General features: G+C 39.5%; 1 protein-coding gene across 1 annotated transcript in view; it reads right to left on the bottom strand.

Annotated features, from left to right (window-relative positions):
* The window catches only part of LOC125300301 (calcium-activated chloride channel regulator 1-like), a 45,263-nt gene extending 31,782 nt beyond the window's left edge, over positions 1–13,481 (bottom strand). The window contains exons 1-8 of the mRNA XM_048252074.1: positions 13,335–13,481; positions 13,059–13,193; positions 12,682–12,832; positions 12,368–12,476; positions 11,755–11,917; positions 8,238–8,456; positions 7,814–8,041; positions 7,546–7,729 (exon numbers count right to left, since the gene is read on the bottom strand). Of these exons, the coding sequence (XP_048108031.1) occupies positions 7,546–7,729; positions 7,814–8,041; positions 8,238–8,456; positions 11,755–11,917; positions 12,368–12,476; positions 12,682–12,832; positions 13,059–13,193; positions 13,335–13,481 (1,336 nt within the window). The remainder of the gene's footprint in view (positions 1–7,545; positions 7,730–7,813; positions 8,042–8,237; positions 8,457–11,754; positions 11,918–12,367; positions 12,477–12,681; positions 12,833–13,058; positions 13,194–13,334) is intronic.
* Between the last annotated feature and the right edge of the window lie 4,527 nt (positions 13,482–18,008).

The following is an 18,008-nucleotide window of genomic DNA, read 5'->3' as shown; positions in this document are numbered from 1 at the left end:
TTAGGTTTACTTGCCTCTATGTAATGCGTCACCTTAACATACAATGATCTAGTAGCTTTGTTCATGAGTTTTCTGTGCTGGCTGGACTTTATCCAAACTATACGGTTATCTTCCTACGGTGCGACGGCATAACTACGTCAAAAGTTAGCTTCCCTACAACCGGACATGCTACATATTCTTCTTACGGGAACCCAACGTTAACTACGAGGTAGTTGAGCTTCTTTTGCCTTCTATTGTGTATGTAGATAATAGCTACAATGTCGGCACAGGGCATACAGTTAAGAACAAAATTATTCATACCCCTGGCAAATATTGATTTACTGTTGATTTTCTTTTTATCGATGTTTGTTCTGACTGAAAATGACTGTCACATGCCAAAACATGGAATCAAAAAAATAAGCTTTTTTTTAATGATAAATGCTGTGTCCAAAATTATTCATACCCTTTTTAAATAATCAATGGAAACATTTTTAGTTGCATTCACAGCTCTCAAAATGGTTGTTATAATAGCCTTACCTACCAAGCCTCTCCATATCTCCACAATGATTCTAGACGCACCTTTTTAACAGCAACCTGGGTTTTGAGTCAAGAACGATTATTTTCCGTCCCTCTTGTGCTCACTTTTTTGACGGCGTGCGTGTGGGTGTCTGTGCGTGTGTCTGTGTACATGTTTGTGTTTATGAGTGTGTGTGCATGCGTGTGCTTCTGTATGTGTGTGTATGCGTGTGAGTCTGTGCGTGCGTGCCTGTGTGTGCATGTGTGTACGCATGGCAACATGTCTACTGTGTGTGTATGTGTGTGCATACCTGTGTGTGTGTTTGTGTCTGTGCTTGTGTGTGTGTGCGTTTATGTGTGTGTTTGTGTGCCTGTATGTGTGTGCATGTATCTTTATGTGTGTGTGTGTGTGCATTTATGTGTGTGCATGTATCTTTGTGTGTGTTTGCGTGTGTTCATGAGTGTGTGGATGTGTAGTGTACAGTCACTAAATGTACACAATATTAATTATGACCGCCGCTAGCGAAGCGGTCATATAGGGATTGTCAAAGTTTTTTTTTTTTTTTTTTTTTTTTTTTTTTTTTCGTCATCTACTTCTTCTATTTTGGTCAACGATACCCGGGGCACCGAAACACCGGGGCACATGAAATTTGGTGGGTATGTAGCCCCACTAGACTTTTACGGAAACATTTCGTTTGGTCCCCGGGGGCCACTCCCCCTCCGCGCTGGGCCCCCCGAAACCCAAAAAATGCAGTTTTTCCTAAATAACTACCTGAACCGTGGCACCGAGGATGAAGACATTTTTATGGTATGTTGGTCTCAAGGGCCCACATCAACCTAGCCCATAATCACTCATTTGTGATTTGCACCCCCTGGTAAAAAATGAAAATGCAATATCATTCTGCTTTAATCGCCCCTCTCTTCAGTAAAGACGTTCAGAACTGCACCAAATTTTATGTGTACTGTATGATTAACCTGACATTCTCTGGGGGTATGCCAAATTTCGTAGAATTTCATCCATGGGGGGGGGTCTAAAAAATTAAGTTATGTGTACATTTAGTGACTGTACACTCATTGGCCTGTAGGTGGTGGTGCACACATATACACACGCACACACAGGCACGTATACCATCAGTATCGGCAATTAGAACGGCCGATACATAATTACAAATTCAGTAGGATTGAAAGACACTACGCTTCCTACAAGGACAAGACTACAGTAGTTTGCCGCAGAGAACGTCTAAGGGTAGGATGATTTCTGCATGACATGTAATTCCCATTTCCTCTTGAAGCCGAAATAAATCTGAGAATGTTTATCGGACATGCTTGTTTTTTACTGGTAGGCTACGTTAATCCTATCAATAGCAGAACGTAGGTAAAATAATGTTACCGTTAGCATGGTTGAGTGATGGAGGCCAATTTGATTATTGATGTATTTGTAGAAAACCATAAATGCATTTATAGGCTACCAAGCAAATTGATAACAGCACTAATTGTATCTTTCGACTGTCATCTCATTTGCTTATGACCATAACCTAGGCTACTAACAGGAGCTAAGTGAGTTAGCCATAACACGTTCGCTACGTGATGGTTTTTTAATGGAAAATATATAGGCTATACCTGAAAGATAACCTGTCTATGATGCATCCTAAACACCGGGCTGGGACATTTCTGCTCAAAGTCTCAAAAAGCATCTGAGTCAACGTTCATTCCCAAACACCCATATAGGCTACTTCAATCCTCTATTTTCAAAGGTGATTCAAGTAAGGAAGAGCATGGCTCAAAGTAAAGTAACTGAAACTACATAAATTCGTCCAAAGTGAATAATTAGGTGTCAACTTCGCGCAATGTAGATTTATTAACGCACCCGTGATGATCTACATCTCCATTTAAACCAGATGTTTTAGAGCGCACGTTGAGATGTATTCAGGGCAGGGCTGTACCTACACATATTTGTTGCACGTGCTACAAAAATCATTCTTTGCGATGGATGATTTAGTACCAACGTTACACCGGTTAGATACAGTTTTGCCTATGGCTATTCCGTGAGACTGAGGCGCTTTTTGTTTGTTCGAAGTGCGTGTTTAGGGTGTGAGAGGGGAGTCGATGTTGATTCCAGCTTGGTAGTTGTAGTCTATGCGATTAAAAAACACGTGTGTGTGAAGTATCCAAACAATGATAACGCTTTCATTATGGCTGCTTTAGCCACAGACCTTGAGCTACTGTACAGTGGGTTGGGTTCCATTTAGAAGTGTCCACTTCATTCGCCCTTTCCGTGATTCACACAGCTATGTGAAATGTATTACTGATATGTAAAACTATTAACTTTTCGCCAAGAGGTGGCAGCTTGATACTGTAAGGTGTAAGCCATTGGTTCCAAAGGACAGGGGCGCCTGCAGGAATTAATGCTATGGTACGCACACGCGTGGACAATATTTATCTGTTGGTCAGAACAGTAGCCTACATAGCATAACAACATACACATGCAATAGTAATCAACGTCTACAATGACCTATTCATTTGGACAACTTATACAGCCCAATACAGGCTAAATGTACCTTGTTTTGTTCTAGCGTAACGTGACGTCTGGCTTTAAACAGCTGCAATACTAGTCAGGGGGCCTATGTGGTTTCTGTGGGATTGAAATGTTAATTTTTGGAGAGTGGTTGGACTGTCTTTAGAGGTCATTGAACATGGAGAAAAATTATGTCTCCATTTTTTTTTACCTGTTTTAACCCTATTTTGGTGAAATTGTATATTTCACTATAATTAACACCATAAATTTCGCCTAAATCACTGGCTATGTTGAATAAAGTTCACAAAACAGTTATTTTCTTATTTTCAACAGTATGATTGTATGTCAGTATTATGATTGTATGTCAAACAATTAGAGATAAGATCAATAACCAATCAGTTTCACCCAATACACATACTCCATTGCTGAAAGATAGCAAAATCACAGAATCACAGATGAGACCTCAAACAACATTTAATTCATTTACATATACACAACATATTACATCTCACCTCCACAATTTCCTCATCATAATCTACAACTAGTCTACTAAACCCTATTTGTTCTCACCTTCTTAAGACTGGTCTCCCCTTCCTGGATAATGTTTTGCTCTAGATTATAAATAATTCTATCAGGGCATGTACCGCAGTCATTTAAGACATCTGTTATTAAGCCCTTCCCCCATCCTAGCATCTTTACACTGGCTACCTGTTAAAAGTCATTGACTTCAAAATATTACTTAGAGTTCTTGGTTGGTTGCCTGCATTGAAAGAGGACACCTCATGAAGAGAAGGCAGACTTTTGTCTGCTTCTGACAGAAGAAGCACTTCTATGCTGCCAGCAGCTGCTGCTGAACAAGTGCAAAGTCCCTCTAGATGGACTTGATGCAGTTGCAGGTGTTGCTGCAGGTTCAGAAGATGGTCTACCACGTCCTTTCTGAAGACACTGAGTCCTGCCTGCTTCACATGATTTCTAGTAGGGAATCTTGCATGCTGCAGATGCTCACTGTTACAGGTGGATTTGTAGCAGTTCCTGTGCCAAACTGCTTTGTTCTGTTGTAAAATAACTGCACTGTAACAATGTAATCGTTGGCTGATCCGTGATCCCCATCTCCATACTCTCTCATGGACAAAAACAAGAAATTTGGCATACGTCTCTAGTGATGGGTCATTTACCAGTCCACACATATCTGCCACTGGATACATAGCCCAAAATCTGTTTCATTTAGAATATGTGTGCCATCACCTGACTAACAGAAAGACACACCTCAGAATATAACCTAACTAGACTGTGCCACCATGAACTATGAAAATGTGCTTGCTCAAATGTAGAAGGCTAGAAGGTCACTAATATCACCAACCATGAAGAACAGAGCACTATGTGCTTCAGGTTATTCGATATTCTAAATTCTATCACTGCCTATCATCAGCCAACTGTCACTGGTAGTCAGGGATGGATTACTGCACGGGCCTACCGGGCCTAAGCCCAGGGGCCCAAGGAGTCAGGGGGCCCAAGCCATTGCATGGAATCATTGCCTCAATATCAACACATCATATCAACACATAGGCTATGAATCTGATTGAATTAAAGTATTGGCCATCCCCAAAATGCACCAGAATACAGGAAATCACATCAAATAAATTTTAACAAATGTCCCCCGCAACAATTAGTGGGGGGCCCTTAATACTTCTGGGCCCAGGGGCCTGAAAGTTCATAATCCTTCCAGGCTGGTAGTGTCTCTCTTTCTCTTTCTCTCTCTTACACACACACACACACACCTGTCTGTTTGTCTATATGATCCTTTACCCTTTCTTTTCTACACACTTACATAGGCTACGGAAGGCTACTTTCAGACTTCAGCTGATACTATGTAAAAGTCTGTTAAACTTGATTTAACAGAGATCTCTGCACTTTGTGCTCTGAATGGGTGTAGACAAGAACTGACAAAGCAGGCTAGGCCTACACTCAAGCACATTAATAGGCATGAATTGATAGTATTGATATTGAAGTATTATTTTTTAAGCAGACAATTGAGAATTTGAGAATTTTAGGCACAATTTCTTGTTAAAGAGATTAATCATCAGCCTAAAAATGTTTTATAAGATTATACTGTTTATGTGGCCCACTTTTGCACACTACCTTGTAGAATATCTTTGCTTTTTGGCACCAAACCCTATGCTATAATACCAGCAATGTGAGGTTTATGGACAAAACACCAAATCTGACCTTTTCTGAATTTGACCTTTGATTTGGGTCCTTCAAAACCTTCAAAAAAAATGGAGACATGTTTTTTTTTACTCTTAAGAACCCCTAGAACAAAGATATACTACTCTCCAAAAATTAACATGCGAATCCCACAAGCCCCCAAATTAGACACATAGGCCCCCCTACTATACAGTCTAACGTTCTGACAAGTAGCCTACACCAATTGCCTACCTTGTTCTTGCCCATCTGGAATAACTCCTCTAGCTTTGCATACTTTCTGTTTTCGTTGTTTAAACTTGTGATATCCATGATGAGTATTGAGTTAGTGAATTAGCTCAACATTGTGTGCTGATAACCATAGATAGCCGAGTAAAAGAAAATAACAAGTAGCCTAGCCTAGTTGCGTGCCTGCGTGCGTATTCTGTCTACTGCTCAAACAAAATGTGCGCCCGTTAATTTTGATAAATGTTCACGCTCAAGTTACATAATAGAAAATTGTAAATAGCCCCATGGCATGCAGCTAATGGGATACTGTGCATAGTTGGGAAGGTATGGTGGGCCAATTTGGAGTGAATACACATTACACACACACACAAGGGACGCGCCAGTGCGTGGATATCTCAATCGCAAAATTAAACAATATTTCTATCTGGCGCCTACCATGGACTAGGCTGGGTGAAAATCAAAAGATTGAGCTTAACCATGGACCTCATAGTTGCAAAATGCAAGGGAACATGAATCAGCATATTATTTCCACAAACAATAACGGACAGTAGCTCTTCAACTTTGCCCGTTAAAATGTGTATGAACAGTCTCGCAACGCATTTCATGAAGGCCCTTTTCAGTTATTTGCACCACTGACAAAAAAAACGGCATTTTGTTTTAGACTACTGGTATTTAATTTGTGCATTGACAATAAAGCTGAATATCATTTGAACTAGATGACTAAACTTATGCATATGTAGAAGAAGAAACATTCACAAAAACCCATGACATGACCTCTCTTCTTGATAGCTGTTGAAAACTACATGGAACTGACAGGGATTGTTTTGTTTAATAATAAATAAATAAATACATTATGCTGCTACCTTCTGCTTTTCCCAAATACAATGTAGCCTACAGGTGTACCTTTCATTAGTCCAGTTGCAATGGATGGACTGTGATGAACTGCCCTACTTGTGATTGTTTTTTAAAGGTTTTATAACAATGCTACAAATTTTTTGGCCCAGAAACAAAAAATCTATTCACCTTTGCAGCGCCAGTAGGCTACTTTGTGTGCGGAATGTGTGCAAACACACATTCCAAACAAGCATACACAAAAGTTTCAAGAGTGGGGGATGGAGTAGAAGATGGAGACAAATTCATTAATAAGATTTATTTTCGCGGAATGGATGTACAGGACTGAGCGGCGGTCATATTGTGTACCGCTATGCGGTATATCTAGTTATTATTATAGTGGATGGAATCCACTATCTTGAAATCTCCTGGCTTCTTCTTCTTATTATTATGACCGCCGCTAGCAAAGCTAGCGAAGCGGTCATATAGGGATTGTCAAAGTTTTTTTTTTTTTTTTCCCTCATCTACTTCCTGAATTTTTGGTCAACGATACCCGGGACACCGTTAATCTTATAATATCAATAAGGACCTAGGTAATGTTACCGTTAGCGTTGGTTGAGTGATGGAGGCCAATTTGATTGATTGCATTTGTAGAAAACTATAAATGCGGTTATACCAAGCAAATTGATAGCAGCACTGTCATTGTATCTTTCGACTGTCATTTGTGCTACAAAAATCATTCTGTGCAATGGAAGATTTACCAACGTTACACCGGTCTGATACAGTTTTGCCTATACATGCATGAGACTGAGACGCCTGTTTATTTTGTTTTAAGTGCGTGCAGGGTGTGAGAGGGGAATCGATGTGCTTTGATTCCAGCTTGGTAGTTGTAGTCTGTGAAATTAAAAAGCACGTGTGTGTGAAGTATCCAAACAATGACACCTTCATTTCATTATGGCTGCTTTAGCAACACACCTTAAGCTACTGTATGTAGTGGGTCCCATTTAGAAGTGGCTACTTCATTCGCGCTTTCCTTGACTCATGGAGCTGCGTGAATTTTATTACAACTTTTCGCCACGATATGGCAGTTTAAGTCCGCTTGATACTGTAGGCCCGCCTTACCATTCTCAAATGTTTTCAAAAATGGATTTATAGCAATTTGGAACCAAACTCTTGATATATACAAGACAATAAACTTTGGTTGATGTTGATGTTTTTTTCTGATTCTGAGTAAGTTGTCTGTCGGTCTATATGTATATCTGATACCACCTTACCTGTTTCATCTGACATGTGTTTTAGTGTATTGTCTGCAGATTTTCCCAGAGCAATAGTGTGCACAATCACATTACTCCTGGTAATGTCGTTGAAACAATCTGTCATTATATTGTCCGTTGCTTCACCATCAGTGAGAAGAACTATCTCATCTCCCTCTGCACTCTGATCATGTTGCTTTAATACCTGCAAAAAGAGGACTATAGTGGTTTTTGCAGACAAGAATGATATTGCTCATTTACAGAATTCTAAAGCATTCTCTGCTTTTACCTCCAAGGTTGTTAAAAGTCCCTTGCATACATATGTATATAAAATTGTCCCAGTTGGGAGAGCACTGACAAGATCCTCTCTGGATTGGTTACCGTTGATCTCTGTCAAGCCTTTCAGAATTTCGGCCTCAGTACTAAACTGCACAATACCAACATGAGCTGTATCCTCAATGATCTCTCGAAGAAACAAGGTCGCTGCTTGCCGCAAACGCAGTATTTTATCATTAAACTGAAATGAGGAATGACAGAAGATCATTTAGTCTAGAAATACATTTATTTATGCTTATTTGTATTTTCCTGTTGTTCTGTCATTAGATACATATTATCATGAAAGAATCACTGAGCATCATTATAAAATTCTCAAAATCTTGAACACAAAGTGAAAATGCAGTCATTTTGAAAAAGAAATGATTTTTATGTCTTACCGACATGCTCGATGACACATCCAAGGTGAGGCACACAACCCTGGACTTCCTTTGTACAAAGGTGATATTTACGCTGGGAATGGTGGCAAATGATTGTTGAGCTCCAGCATCCACAGAGCTGTTGAGGATCACGTCCAGAGCTGCTCTGTTGCCACACATCTGATTCTGTCTGTTTGGGGCTTCAGCATTATGAGTCTCTGTTGTGCAGAACTCACTCACCTGAACCATGAAAGAACATTTTCATACCATTAACTTGGGAAGTATGCTAACACTTTCTGTGAACCCAGTTTCCATAAAGCATTACAATTACATTCATAAGGGTTATAAAGCATAATGATGGCAATATACTGTAACTGTTCTGTCTTCACTTAGACATACTTCTATTCAGTTACACAGACCATTAACAGCAGAGAATGTGTTCAAATTCAATTCCACTTTAATGATTTTTTCAAAGTCATTGTTGTTTCCTCCCTATGGGCCCTATTGTGCAGCCGTCGCAATGTGGCACAACGCGTGACGCAAGTCTTATTCATACACCCAGTCAGTGATGAATTTTTCGCCATGCGCTCCACTTTTATTAAACCTTGCGCTCAGGGGTGTGGCAATTAATGACATAAGATGTGGTCTGGCGCATGATCCAAAAATCACTATCTTACACCCTCAAAAAATAATTTCGCCACTGACCAAGGAAAACCTGGTCTATAGGGAGAGGTGCATATAAAGCACAGCTGAAGATGCACAGTCACAAGATGTAAGCAGCCCTTAGCAACCAGTCCCAGAACAACCCCTCTGCAGGATAATTATCCTTAGGATTTTCTTTCAGTCATTCAAACATTATTGGGGCAAGTGTTGCTTTTTTCAGGCTACGTTTTCGATTGTAACCCCTTGCCAGACAATAGTGAAAGTAAACTAGATGTACCGCATAGCGGTACAAAATATGACCGCCGCTCAGTCCTGTACATCCATTCCGCGAAAAAAAAATATTTTAATGAATTTGTCTCCATCTTCTACTCCATCCCCCACTCTTGAAACTTTTGTGTATGCTTGTTTGGAATGTGTGTTTGCGGGCCGCACACAAAGTAGCCTACTGGCGCTGCAAAGGAGAATAGATTTGTAGCACTTGCCAAAAAAATTGTAGCATTGTTATAAAACCTTTAAAATATCTAAACAATCACAAGTAGGGCAGTTCATCACAGTCCATCCATTGCAACTGGACTGATGAAAGGTACACCTGTAGGCTACATTGTATTTGGGAAAAGCAGAAGGTATAATGTATTTATTTATTTAATATTATTAAACAAAACAATCCCTGTCAGTTCCATGCAGTTTTCAACAGCTATCAAGAAGAGAGGTCATGTCATGGATTTTTGTGAATGTTTCTTCTTCTACATATGCATAAGTTTAGTCATCTAGTTCACGATATTCAGCTTTATTGTCAATGCACAAATTAAATACCAGTAGTCTAAAACAAAATGCCTTTTTACCCAGTGGTGCAAATAACTGACATGTCCAAAAGGGCCTTCATGAAATGCGTTGCTAGACTGTTCATACACATTTTAACGGGCCAAGTTGAAGAGCTACTGTCCGTTATTGTTTGTGCAAATAATATGCTGATTCATGTTCCCTTGCATTTTGCAACTATGAGGTCCATGGTTAGTCTGAAGCTCAATCTTTTAAGAAATCGAAAAGGAATCGCCGGCATATCAGGCTGAGTTCACCCAGCCTAGTCCATGGTAGGCGCCCGATAGAAATATTGTTTAATTTTGCGATTGAGATATCCACGCACCCCCCCCCACCCCTGCGACGTGTTCGCCCCCGGTTTCAGAGCTATTCTAAATGCAAAAATGCATAGAGGGAGTTATGACAAAACCGTGACTGTTAACAAACTATAGGCTATATAAGGTAGGCCCTATGCTAGTGATGGCTAGATAGATGGGCAGATATCATTCCCATGCACACTGCCACATCAGCTAAAACAATAAGCACTGAGACACTTGTTTGCAGCTTATGGGTTACCAAAAGAAGTAACAGTTAACGGACCTCAGTTCGTATCGCAAGAGTTTGAGACATTTCTAAGAAATGTAAGTAAAACACATAAAATCTCCTGCATACCATCCTGCAAGTAATGGTTTAGCTGAAAGTTAATGCAAAATTTCAAGAAATCGCTTGCCAAGAATCGAGTTATTGGTGGGCAGTCACTTGAGCACTGTGTAGCAAATTTTCTGTTAGGGTACAGAAACACACCCCATACTAAGACAGGGAAGTCTACAGCTGAGATTTTTCTGAGAAGACAAGTGCTAACCAGGTTGTCACTTATCAAACCTCAGTTATCTCAGAGAATGCAAAGTGAAACAGAGCCAAACCTTCCTTGTGTCAGGTCTTTCAAGGTTGGTCAACAGGTGTTAGTAAAGAATTACAGGGGAGGGGAGAAATGGTTGAATGGAGTTATACGTTATAAGTGTTGGGTTCTGTAACTTAGAGCGTGGAAGTAAATGGAACTGTGTGAAAAGACATGTAAACCAGATGTTTGGTATCAAGGGAAATCCAACTCACTCGACTCAAATGGACTCTTGTGATGAAACTGGTTGGGACATTGATGAGTTCAATGCAGACTATGATTTGGAACAACCGTCTGTACCACACAATGTGGAAGAACAACCAATAGTATGTAGAATTCTGGGGTATTCTCACTGTATTCTGATGTGTTCATATGTTACTTCTGTGTGTATACAGCGGGGAGAGGTCCATACCATTGTGCATAACTCTGGGTCAGAGCCAGTTTTGTACACTGGTTGGCACCTGCCACGTTGGCATAATTAGGTTCGTATGTTTTAGTATAACAGGCTTTGTCTTAGGTTTTGACTCTGAGACGGATCGAGAAAGAGCACCTTCTGTCGGGAAGCTCAAGCGCAGCCGCTTCTAATAACAACCACACTGTTAGACTCTGCACAGTTTTACTGTTCGAGACACAGCTTGTGTTCTGTTATTCGTTATTGTACCATCAATAAATCATCATCTAATCTCCGATCCTGATCCAGCCGTCAAGCCAGAGAGGGTTCAAGCGGGGAGGGGGTGAATTTTAGATTTTACAGGGGAGGAGCTGTGGTGTTCTGAACACAGAAATGACTAAAGGTATTAGTTTTGTCGTTTTGGCATTTGTGATTGGTAATGAGATAGTGGAGGTCTCTAATTGGTTTGTTTATAAAAGTATAAATATGAGTATCCACCTCCGGGGCGCTCTCTTGGTATTGTGATATTGGCTAGATAAGTGGCTGTGTTAATAAAAGCATACTTTTGTTTTCATACCCTGCCATGTGCTATTCCAGTTGTATGCTTAAACAAGATGTAGAATTTTTTTTTAGTGTGTAATACACGACAACATGCTTATTAATTTAACATTAATACCTATCCAATTAATCTAATTATATGATGCTATTATTAATAAAATATCAAACAAATAGGCCATTTCTTTTGAGAAACGTACAGCCATGCTGCATCTGTTCTTCTGTACACTTACACTGTTTAAGCCTGGATAAGCCATAATTGATTCTTTTGCTGTTGAGGATTGATTTGGTAGAAACATGCAGTCACTGGTGGGCAATCCAGTTGTTGTGTTTTTTGCACAGTCCCCACAGTCCTCTCTAGATGTGCATTGCTCACCATCAATGTTTTTGCTACACCTGAAGGGAAGAATAAAATAGTAGCAATGGTAGTAGTCAAAAATTAAGCATACATTTCCTGTAGATTATGTGTAATGAAGGCCAAAGTAAACCTTACTCCCTGTTGTGTTATGACAGGAAACCAACTGAAATTTTAGCATATTTAGCCCCTCTCGTTTTTTTGTGGAATAACATTATAAATGTATGTAACGTTACTTATACACAGGTACAGATTACTATTTCTCTGAATCAAATCTGCATGGCAACAATTATCGGTAAGCTACCGAGCCAAAAGGAGAATAAAATAGCAGTGACTGGATCTGTCTAATATACTTATACTCTTATTTCTGGTAGTGCTACTGTCCTGTAAACTCCGGCTACATCTCACACAAATATCTCAATTGAGTTAATTGAGTTTCACGGTTTAGTGACTGTGAAACTGATGAAGCTGATATAAAAAATATGTGTTACCTTGTTGCCTCAACTGTAACCTCTTTAGACAGGTAGAATGGCTCTTCATCACTATACTCATCATATAAACCCCACCGTAGATGAGCCCATTCATGCACTAAAACTCTACCTGTAAATTGGCATCATGAAGAACAGGAAAAACAATAGATAAATATCAGCACATCAGATATAAAAACACAAAATGTCAATGTTGTCTTGATTTTTACCAATTTGCCCATGTTAATGCTATGGGAGCTGGGAGATATGAGCACATTACTTCAGCATTTCCCCAATTTTAGTCCCCATCAACAAATCAGCATGGTCATCTAGCTCACCTCTTTTTGCATACACGGCAACAAGATTGTCATCTAGCATGAAGTTTGGGGTGAGATGAATGTACTGGCCCTCATCTCCACATTGACCATACTGGAGGGTGTAGGGCTCATCTCCATATGCACGGTTTGGCTCATCAATAATGACATGGGCCTGAATAAGAAAAATGATTTATCTTCAAATCATTACTTAGATAGATAGATACTTTATTGATCCCCAAGGGGAAATCCAAGCAACTTGACTAACTAGGCTATTGGCAAGCATAATTTATTTTACTGATTAGGCTAGTTTGACCATTTTGAAGTCATTAGCGTATTTCTGCATCTTTGAAGAAAATGAAGATGCATGTTTCAGCAGTTACAGATGCTTTTTTCCATACCTTGTCATACCTCTCAGTTTTAGCCCTCTCATATTTGCCTGCCCAGTTAGAAGGAACCAATACAGTCACTTCCTTAAAATAAAATCTTTTCCCAGCAGCATAGTATAAATAGCTTGATGCGTCTTTTATCATGTCCTAAAATAGTAAAGACAGAGAACAGTGGAAATCACAGAATAACTAATGGTCAATATCACATTTCAATTCACATTTTATGAAATACTAATAATAAAATAAAAATAATGATAAATGATTTTGAATATTGTGATACAGCATCACCTCAATGCTTTGAAGGAGTGCTGGATCTTCAGGGACAGCTGGGTTGATGGCAATGAGAACACCTGTGTACCCATTTTCATTCAGCTGTATTCCAAATGTACAAGACAATAGGATGACAAAGAACAGTCCTGATGTCTGCAGATCCATGGCTATGACACTTCTGCAAGGAACTTTACCATGCTGAACATAAGATTGATCAAAATGTCAAAGGTCCACAATAAAATTGTCCAAGGTACACTGTGTTTCTCGTAATATGTTTTTATGGCAAGTTTCTCATAAGACAATGTTTTTATGGCTTCTGACCTAACAATCTGAGAGTAAAAGATAAGAACTCTGTCTCTCCCTACAAACAGGTATGAGAAGTCTGCTATATCACGAGGGTAACTGAAATTTGAGATGCAGTTCTGCAAAAACAATGTGACGTGTGATTGACCCAACAGAGAACCGCTAACCCATGCCCAGCAAAAGACAGATTACAGCGCTGATAATACTACTACCACTATATACTACTACTACTAATAGTAGTAATAAAAACAACCCAGCTAACAATTTTTTTTATTAGAACGTTAGAGGAATCTTTTTTCTTGGTTATGGGAATGTTGCTTGAAAGTTGAGAATGTTGTCCTATGGTTTGCCAGGAAAGTTTTTCTGATGGAAATACAATGGGTTTTTTTTTGTTATGTGTTTTAGTTTGCAGAAAGCTCTCCTAACATTTTTCTAACATTTGTTTAGGGACAACCTTTAGGGTACCTATAGGTTTCTATTTTGGTTGCAGTAACATTCCCCTAACCATGTAAATTACAGTACCCTCCAGAATTATTGGCACTTCTGCTAAAGTTGACTAAAAACCAGTATAAAACATAATCTGTTGGTGATTTATTGTAATCTCACAATGAAAAAAATAGGAAAAATACAACCTTGAAGGGAAGCAAATTTCTTTCGAGAAAAAGGAAAATCTCATAAAGAAATAAATATTTTTAACAAAAACACTTCGCTCACAATTATTGGCACCCCTGTTTGTAATAACTTTTTAAGCCTCCCTTTGCCAATAAAACAAAGTTGGAGAATACAAAGCAAGGGATTTAAGACTGTTTACAAAATCTCCCTAGATTGTCCGGATTCCTAGGTCTACACTTGTGCATCCTCCTCTTTGACTCACCCCACTGTTTTTCTATGGAGTTTAGATCAGGGGACTGAGATGGCAATGTCTGAAGCTTGATTTTGTGTTCAGCAAACCATATTGGTTTTGATCTGGACATTTGTTTTGGTTCATTGACCTGATGAATGATCCAGTCATGACCAACTTTTAGTGTCTTGGCGGAGATTGACAGATTTCCTTTGAAAATGTTCAGATTTTTCTTGGTGTTCATGAAACCATGCACCTTAATTAGGTTCCCAAGGCCTTTGGAAATAAAAACAGCCCCACAATAGCACAGCCCCTCCACCACAATTCTCATTAGGCATGGGGTTCTTTTCAGTATAGCCATTCTTGTATGCCAAACACACCTAAAGTGTTTCTAGCCAAGGAGCGCAATTTTAATTTAATCTGACAATAGACCACACTTCCAGACAAAGTCACTGTACCATTCAGTAACTCCTGACATTTACATTGGTAATTAAATGACTGGACAGGCTTTTACTTGGCATGCCCTCTAAATAATCTATTAGCAGTGAGGTCACTTTTGAAGATTTTTTGGGGGACTTGGTTACCCCAAGATGATACCTTTGTCTGTAACTCTCCAACAGTGGTTCTTATGGAATGGTGAATGTGTAAGTGTGCACTGTTGTACAGTATTGATTACAGAGGCATTTCCCATCAATTGTTTGTAGGTCAGGCAATAGAAGCAGTTTTTGAGATATGGTGCTTCCTCACGCTGGGACCCATATAATCTAAACTGTGGCACTGGCATGTGCTTATCCTCTCACCTTGTGTGGGAAAAGTGTCTGCCAAATATCAGCCAACTACTGTAGCTTAACTTTAAATATGGCTACACAGAAATCGATTGAAAATCTTTGTTTTCCACCATGGCAGCAACGGCACATTTGCAGCAATGCATTATGCAGTAGAGTCTGAATGTCTTACATTTAGAGATTGATTTGTAGGTTTTAATGACGTCAAGTAATTCTGTATTTGTGTTTTAATAAATATAAAAATAAAGCGGACATCAAGTGAGAGAAGACTTTCCTTTATGTCCACAATATCTGCTGCCCAATTAAAAGCATTATAGCAGATAAAACTGACACATAATTCAATCACCATGATTCTTCACAACATCATCACCAACAACAGCCACAACTTGCATCTAATTATTTGTGGAACACCTTGTGCTTTTTGCTAGAACGCTATTTAATATATACAATAACTGCAATTATGGCAGCCACTATGCCACTCACTGCAATTGCTATCACATTTGTGCTCTTATGTTGTTGGGGTACCGGAGGTTCCAATTTGACCACACGGGCAATGTTTGACATTCCTGATGGTAAAGAGTCTGTGTTTTCAGCTGCAATGGCAAAGAACCTAGTGCCGTTGTTGAAGTTGGATGAGCTGAATGAGTATTCCTCAATGGAGCCTCTTGTGGTGACAGTGCTGATGTGTTGACATCATCAGACTTATCAAAGGCCGTTCTCCGCAACCCCAAGTCTTCATTCCAGTGGATATGGTAGAGCAAGGCTGTAGAAATTATGTATCAGAATTCAATTCAATAAAAGGGGTGGGTTTTGCATGGGTTGGGTGAGTGGGTCATTCACATCTGTATACATTTTTCTTGTGGTGGTGAACCTCCATAACATTTGATACCATCAGATATCATATTTGGGAGTGGTATCTCACCTGTTCCCTGGCCCCAGGAGCAGTCCAGGTAAGAGGGACGTTGTCTCCCTCCAGTTTGGCCTTCAGGTCAGATCTTACAGGGAGGAAATGGTGGAGGGCCTGTAGATCCTGGGGGTAACTCCACCACAAAACTCTCTCCAGTGGCTGTTCTGCTGAAGTTCCCCACCTCCATTGGTTCATGATTGACAGGAAAGTAAATAATGTATAAAAATCTTAGATGTTTAACTGTGGGAATAATTGTATGTGAAAATGTGTGAAACACATGCAGATGCACATTTCTTTAGCCAAATTTTCATGATTGTGCATAAAATATGTGGATGAGCCAGATGGAAACCCAGTTAGTGTGTGTGAATCAAAGTCCATCAAAATACCAGTAATTTAAGCTTTGATCATTTCAGGAAAGGCTTTGTGAGTATTGTGTGCTTTACCATTCACCGCATATCCTGGGATGTACATTGCTTCTGTGTGTAGTAGAGAGTCTGACATGTACTTATACTCTCACTTTCAGACTGTAGCCTACCTTCCTGACAGTAGCTGAATGAAATATGCTGAATGCCATCATGTCTGAAGGCATCAGCACCTGGTGAGAAAGGGAAATATGCAGTCTGTGATGGGATGTTCTATAAACAACAATTTAGTTAATTAAATATTATAGCAAGGGTGGTGGTAGCATATGGCTAAGAAGCTGGGCTAGCATGTAGTAGCCTGAAAATGGGTTCAATAACCGCAAGTTGCTCCATGGGCCTTGTACAACCCCAAATCAGAAAAAGTTGGGACGTTGTGTAAAATGCGAAACAGAATGTGATAATATACAGATCACAACCCCATATTTAGCTGCAAAAGGGACAAAGACAACATATCAAATGTTGAAAATGAAAACATAGACTATTTTGTGGAAAATATAGCCTACGTTCATTTTGAACATGATGCCAGCAACATGTTTCAAAAAAAGTTGGGACGGGGGCATACTGTGCTGCTTCCGCCTTCATTTAACAGCATTCTGTAAATGTTAAGGAACTGAGGAGAGTTGAGAGTTTTGAGAAATAAATGTTGTCCCTTTTCTGCCCAATATAGGATTTCAGTTGCCTATGGGGTAGGCCTATTCTTAATCATGTTCATTCCGTGATGCACCTAATTTGACAGGTCTTGCTTCAGACAGGCCATTTTAGCATCTGGACTCTTTCTCTATTGAGAAATACTGTTTAAATACGTGCAGAATTCATTTTAGCATTGTTTTCCTGAAATATTCAAGGTCTTCCCCCAAAAAGACATTGCCTGGATGGCAATAGCCTGTTCAAAACCTACGTCATTTAGAATTGATTGTGCCTTGCCAGATGGGCAAGATGCTTGCACCTCCACACCGTCATAGATGTTGTTGGGTTTCGCACTGCAGTCAGATATCAATACCAGTCAAGGTGGCAAAGGTTTGAAAAGGTCCATGTCTGTACTCTGTAAATAACATTTTGGTGATAACCCTTCCTGGGTCACAGCTAAATTAGTGTTATCAGCTGTTGCTGAAAAATATGCATTTTAGATGCTGCATGATGCATATGTTGGTATTGGCTCATGTTCAGGACATATTTCAATGTTTTATATTCTTGTGTTTGGTGTCATTTTATCAACCGTCTCTGTACGGGTAGTAACCTACTCTGCGAAGACAGTGCAGCAACCGTTCAATTCCACCAACTCCGCCCACCAAACGTCCCATTGGTTGTGACGTAAGGGATTTTAAAAGCTCGCTTAGCTCATATTGGCTTATCTTTGTTTTTCTCTCAGCGATTGGATAATGAATTTACATTCTACAATTTTATTGGTTGGTAATGTCGTGACAAAATTCAAAT

Source organism: Alosa alosa, chromosome 9 (assembly GCF_017589495.1).
Source record: "Alosa alosa isolate M-15738 ecotype Scorff River chromosome 9, AALO_Geno_1.1, whole genome shotgun sequence".
Classification (NCBI taxonomy): domain Eukaryota; kingdom Metazoa; phylum Chordata; class Actinopteri; order Clupeiformes; family Clupeidae; genus Alosa; species Alosa alosa.
This window is presented reverse-complemented; position numbering and strand designations above follow the sequence as displayed.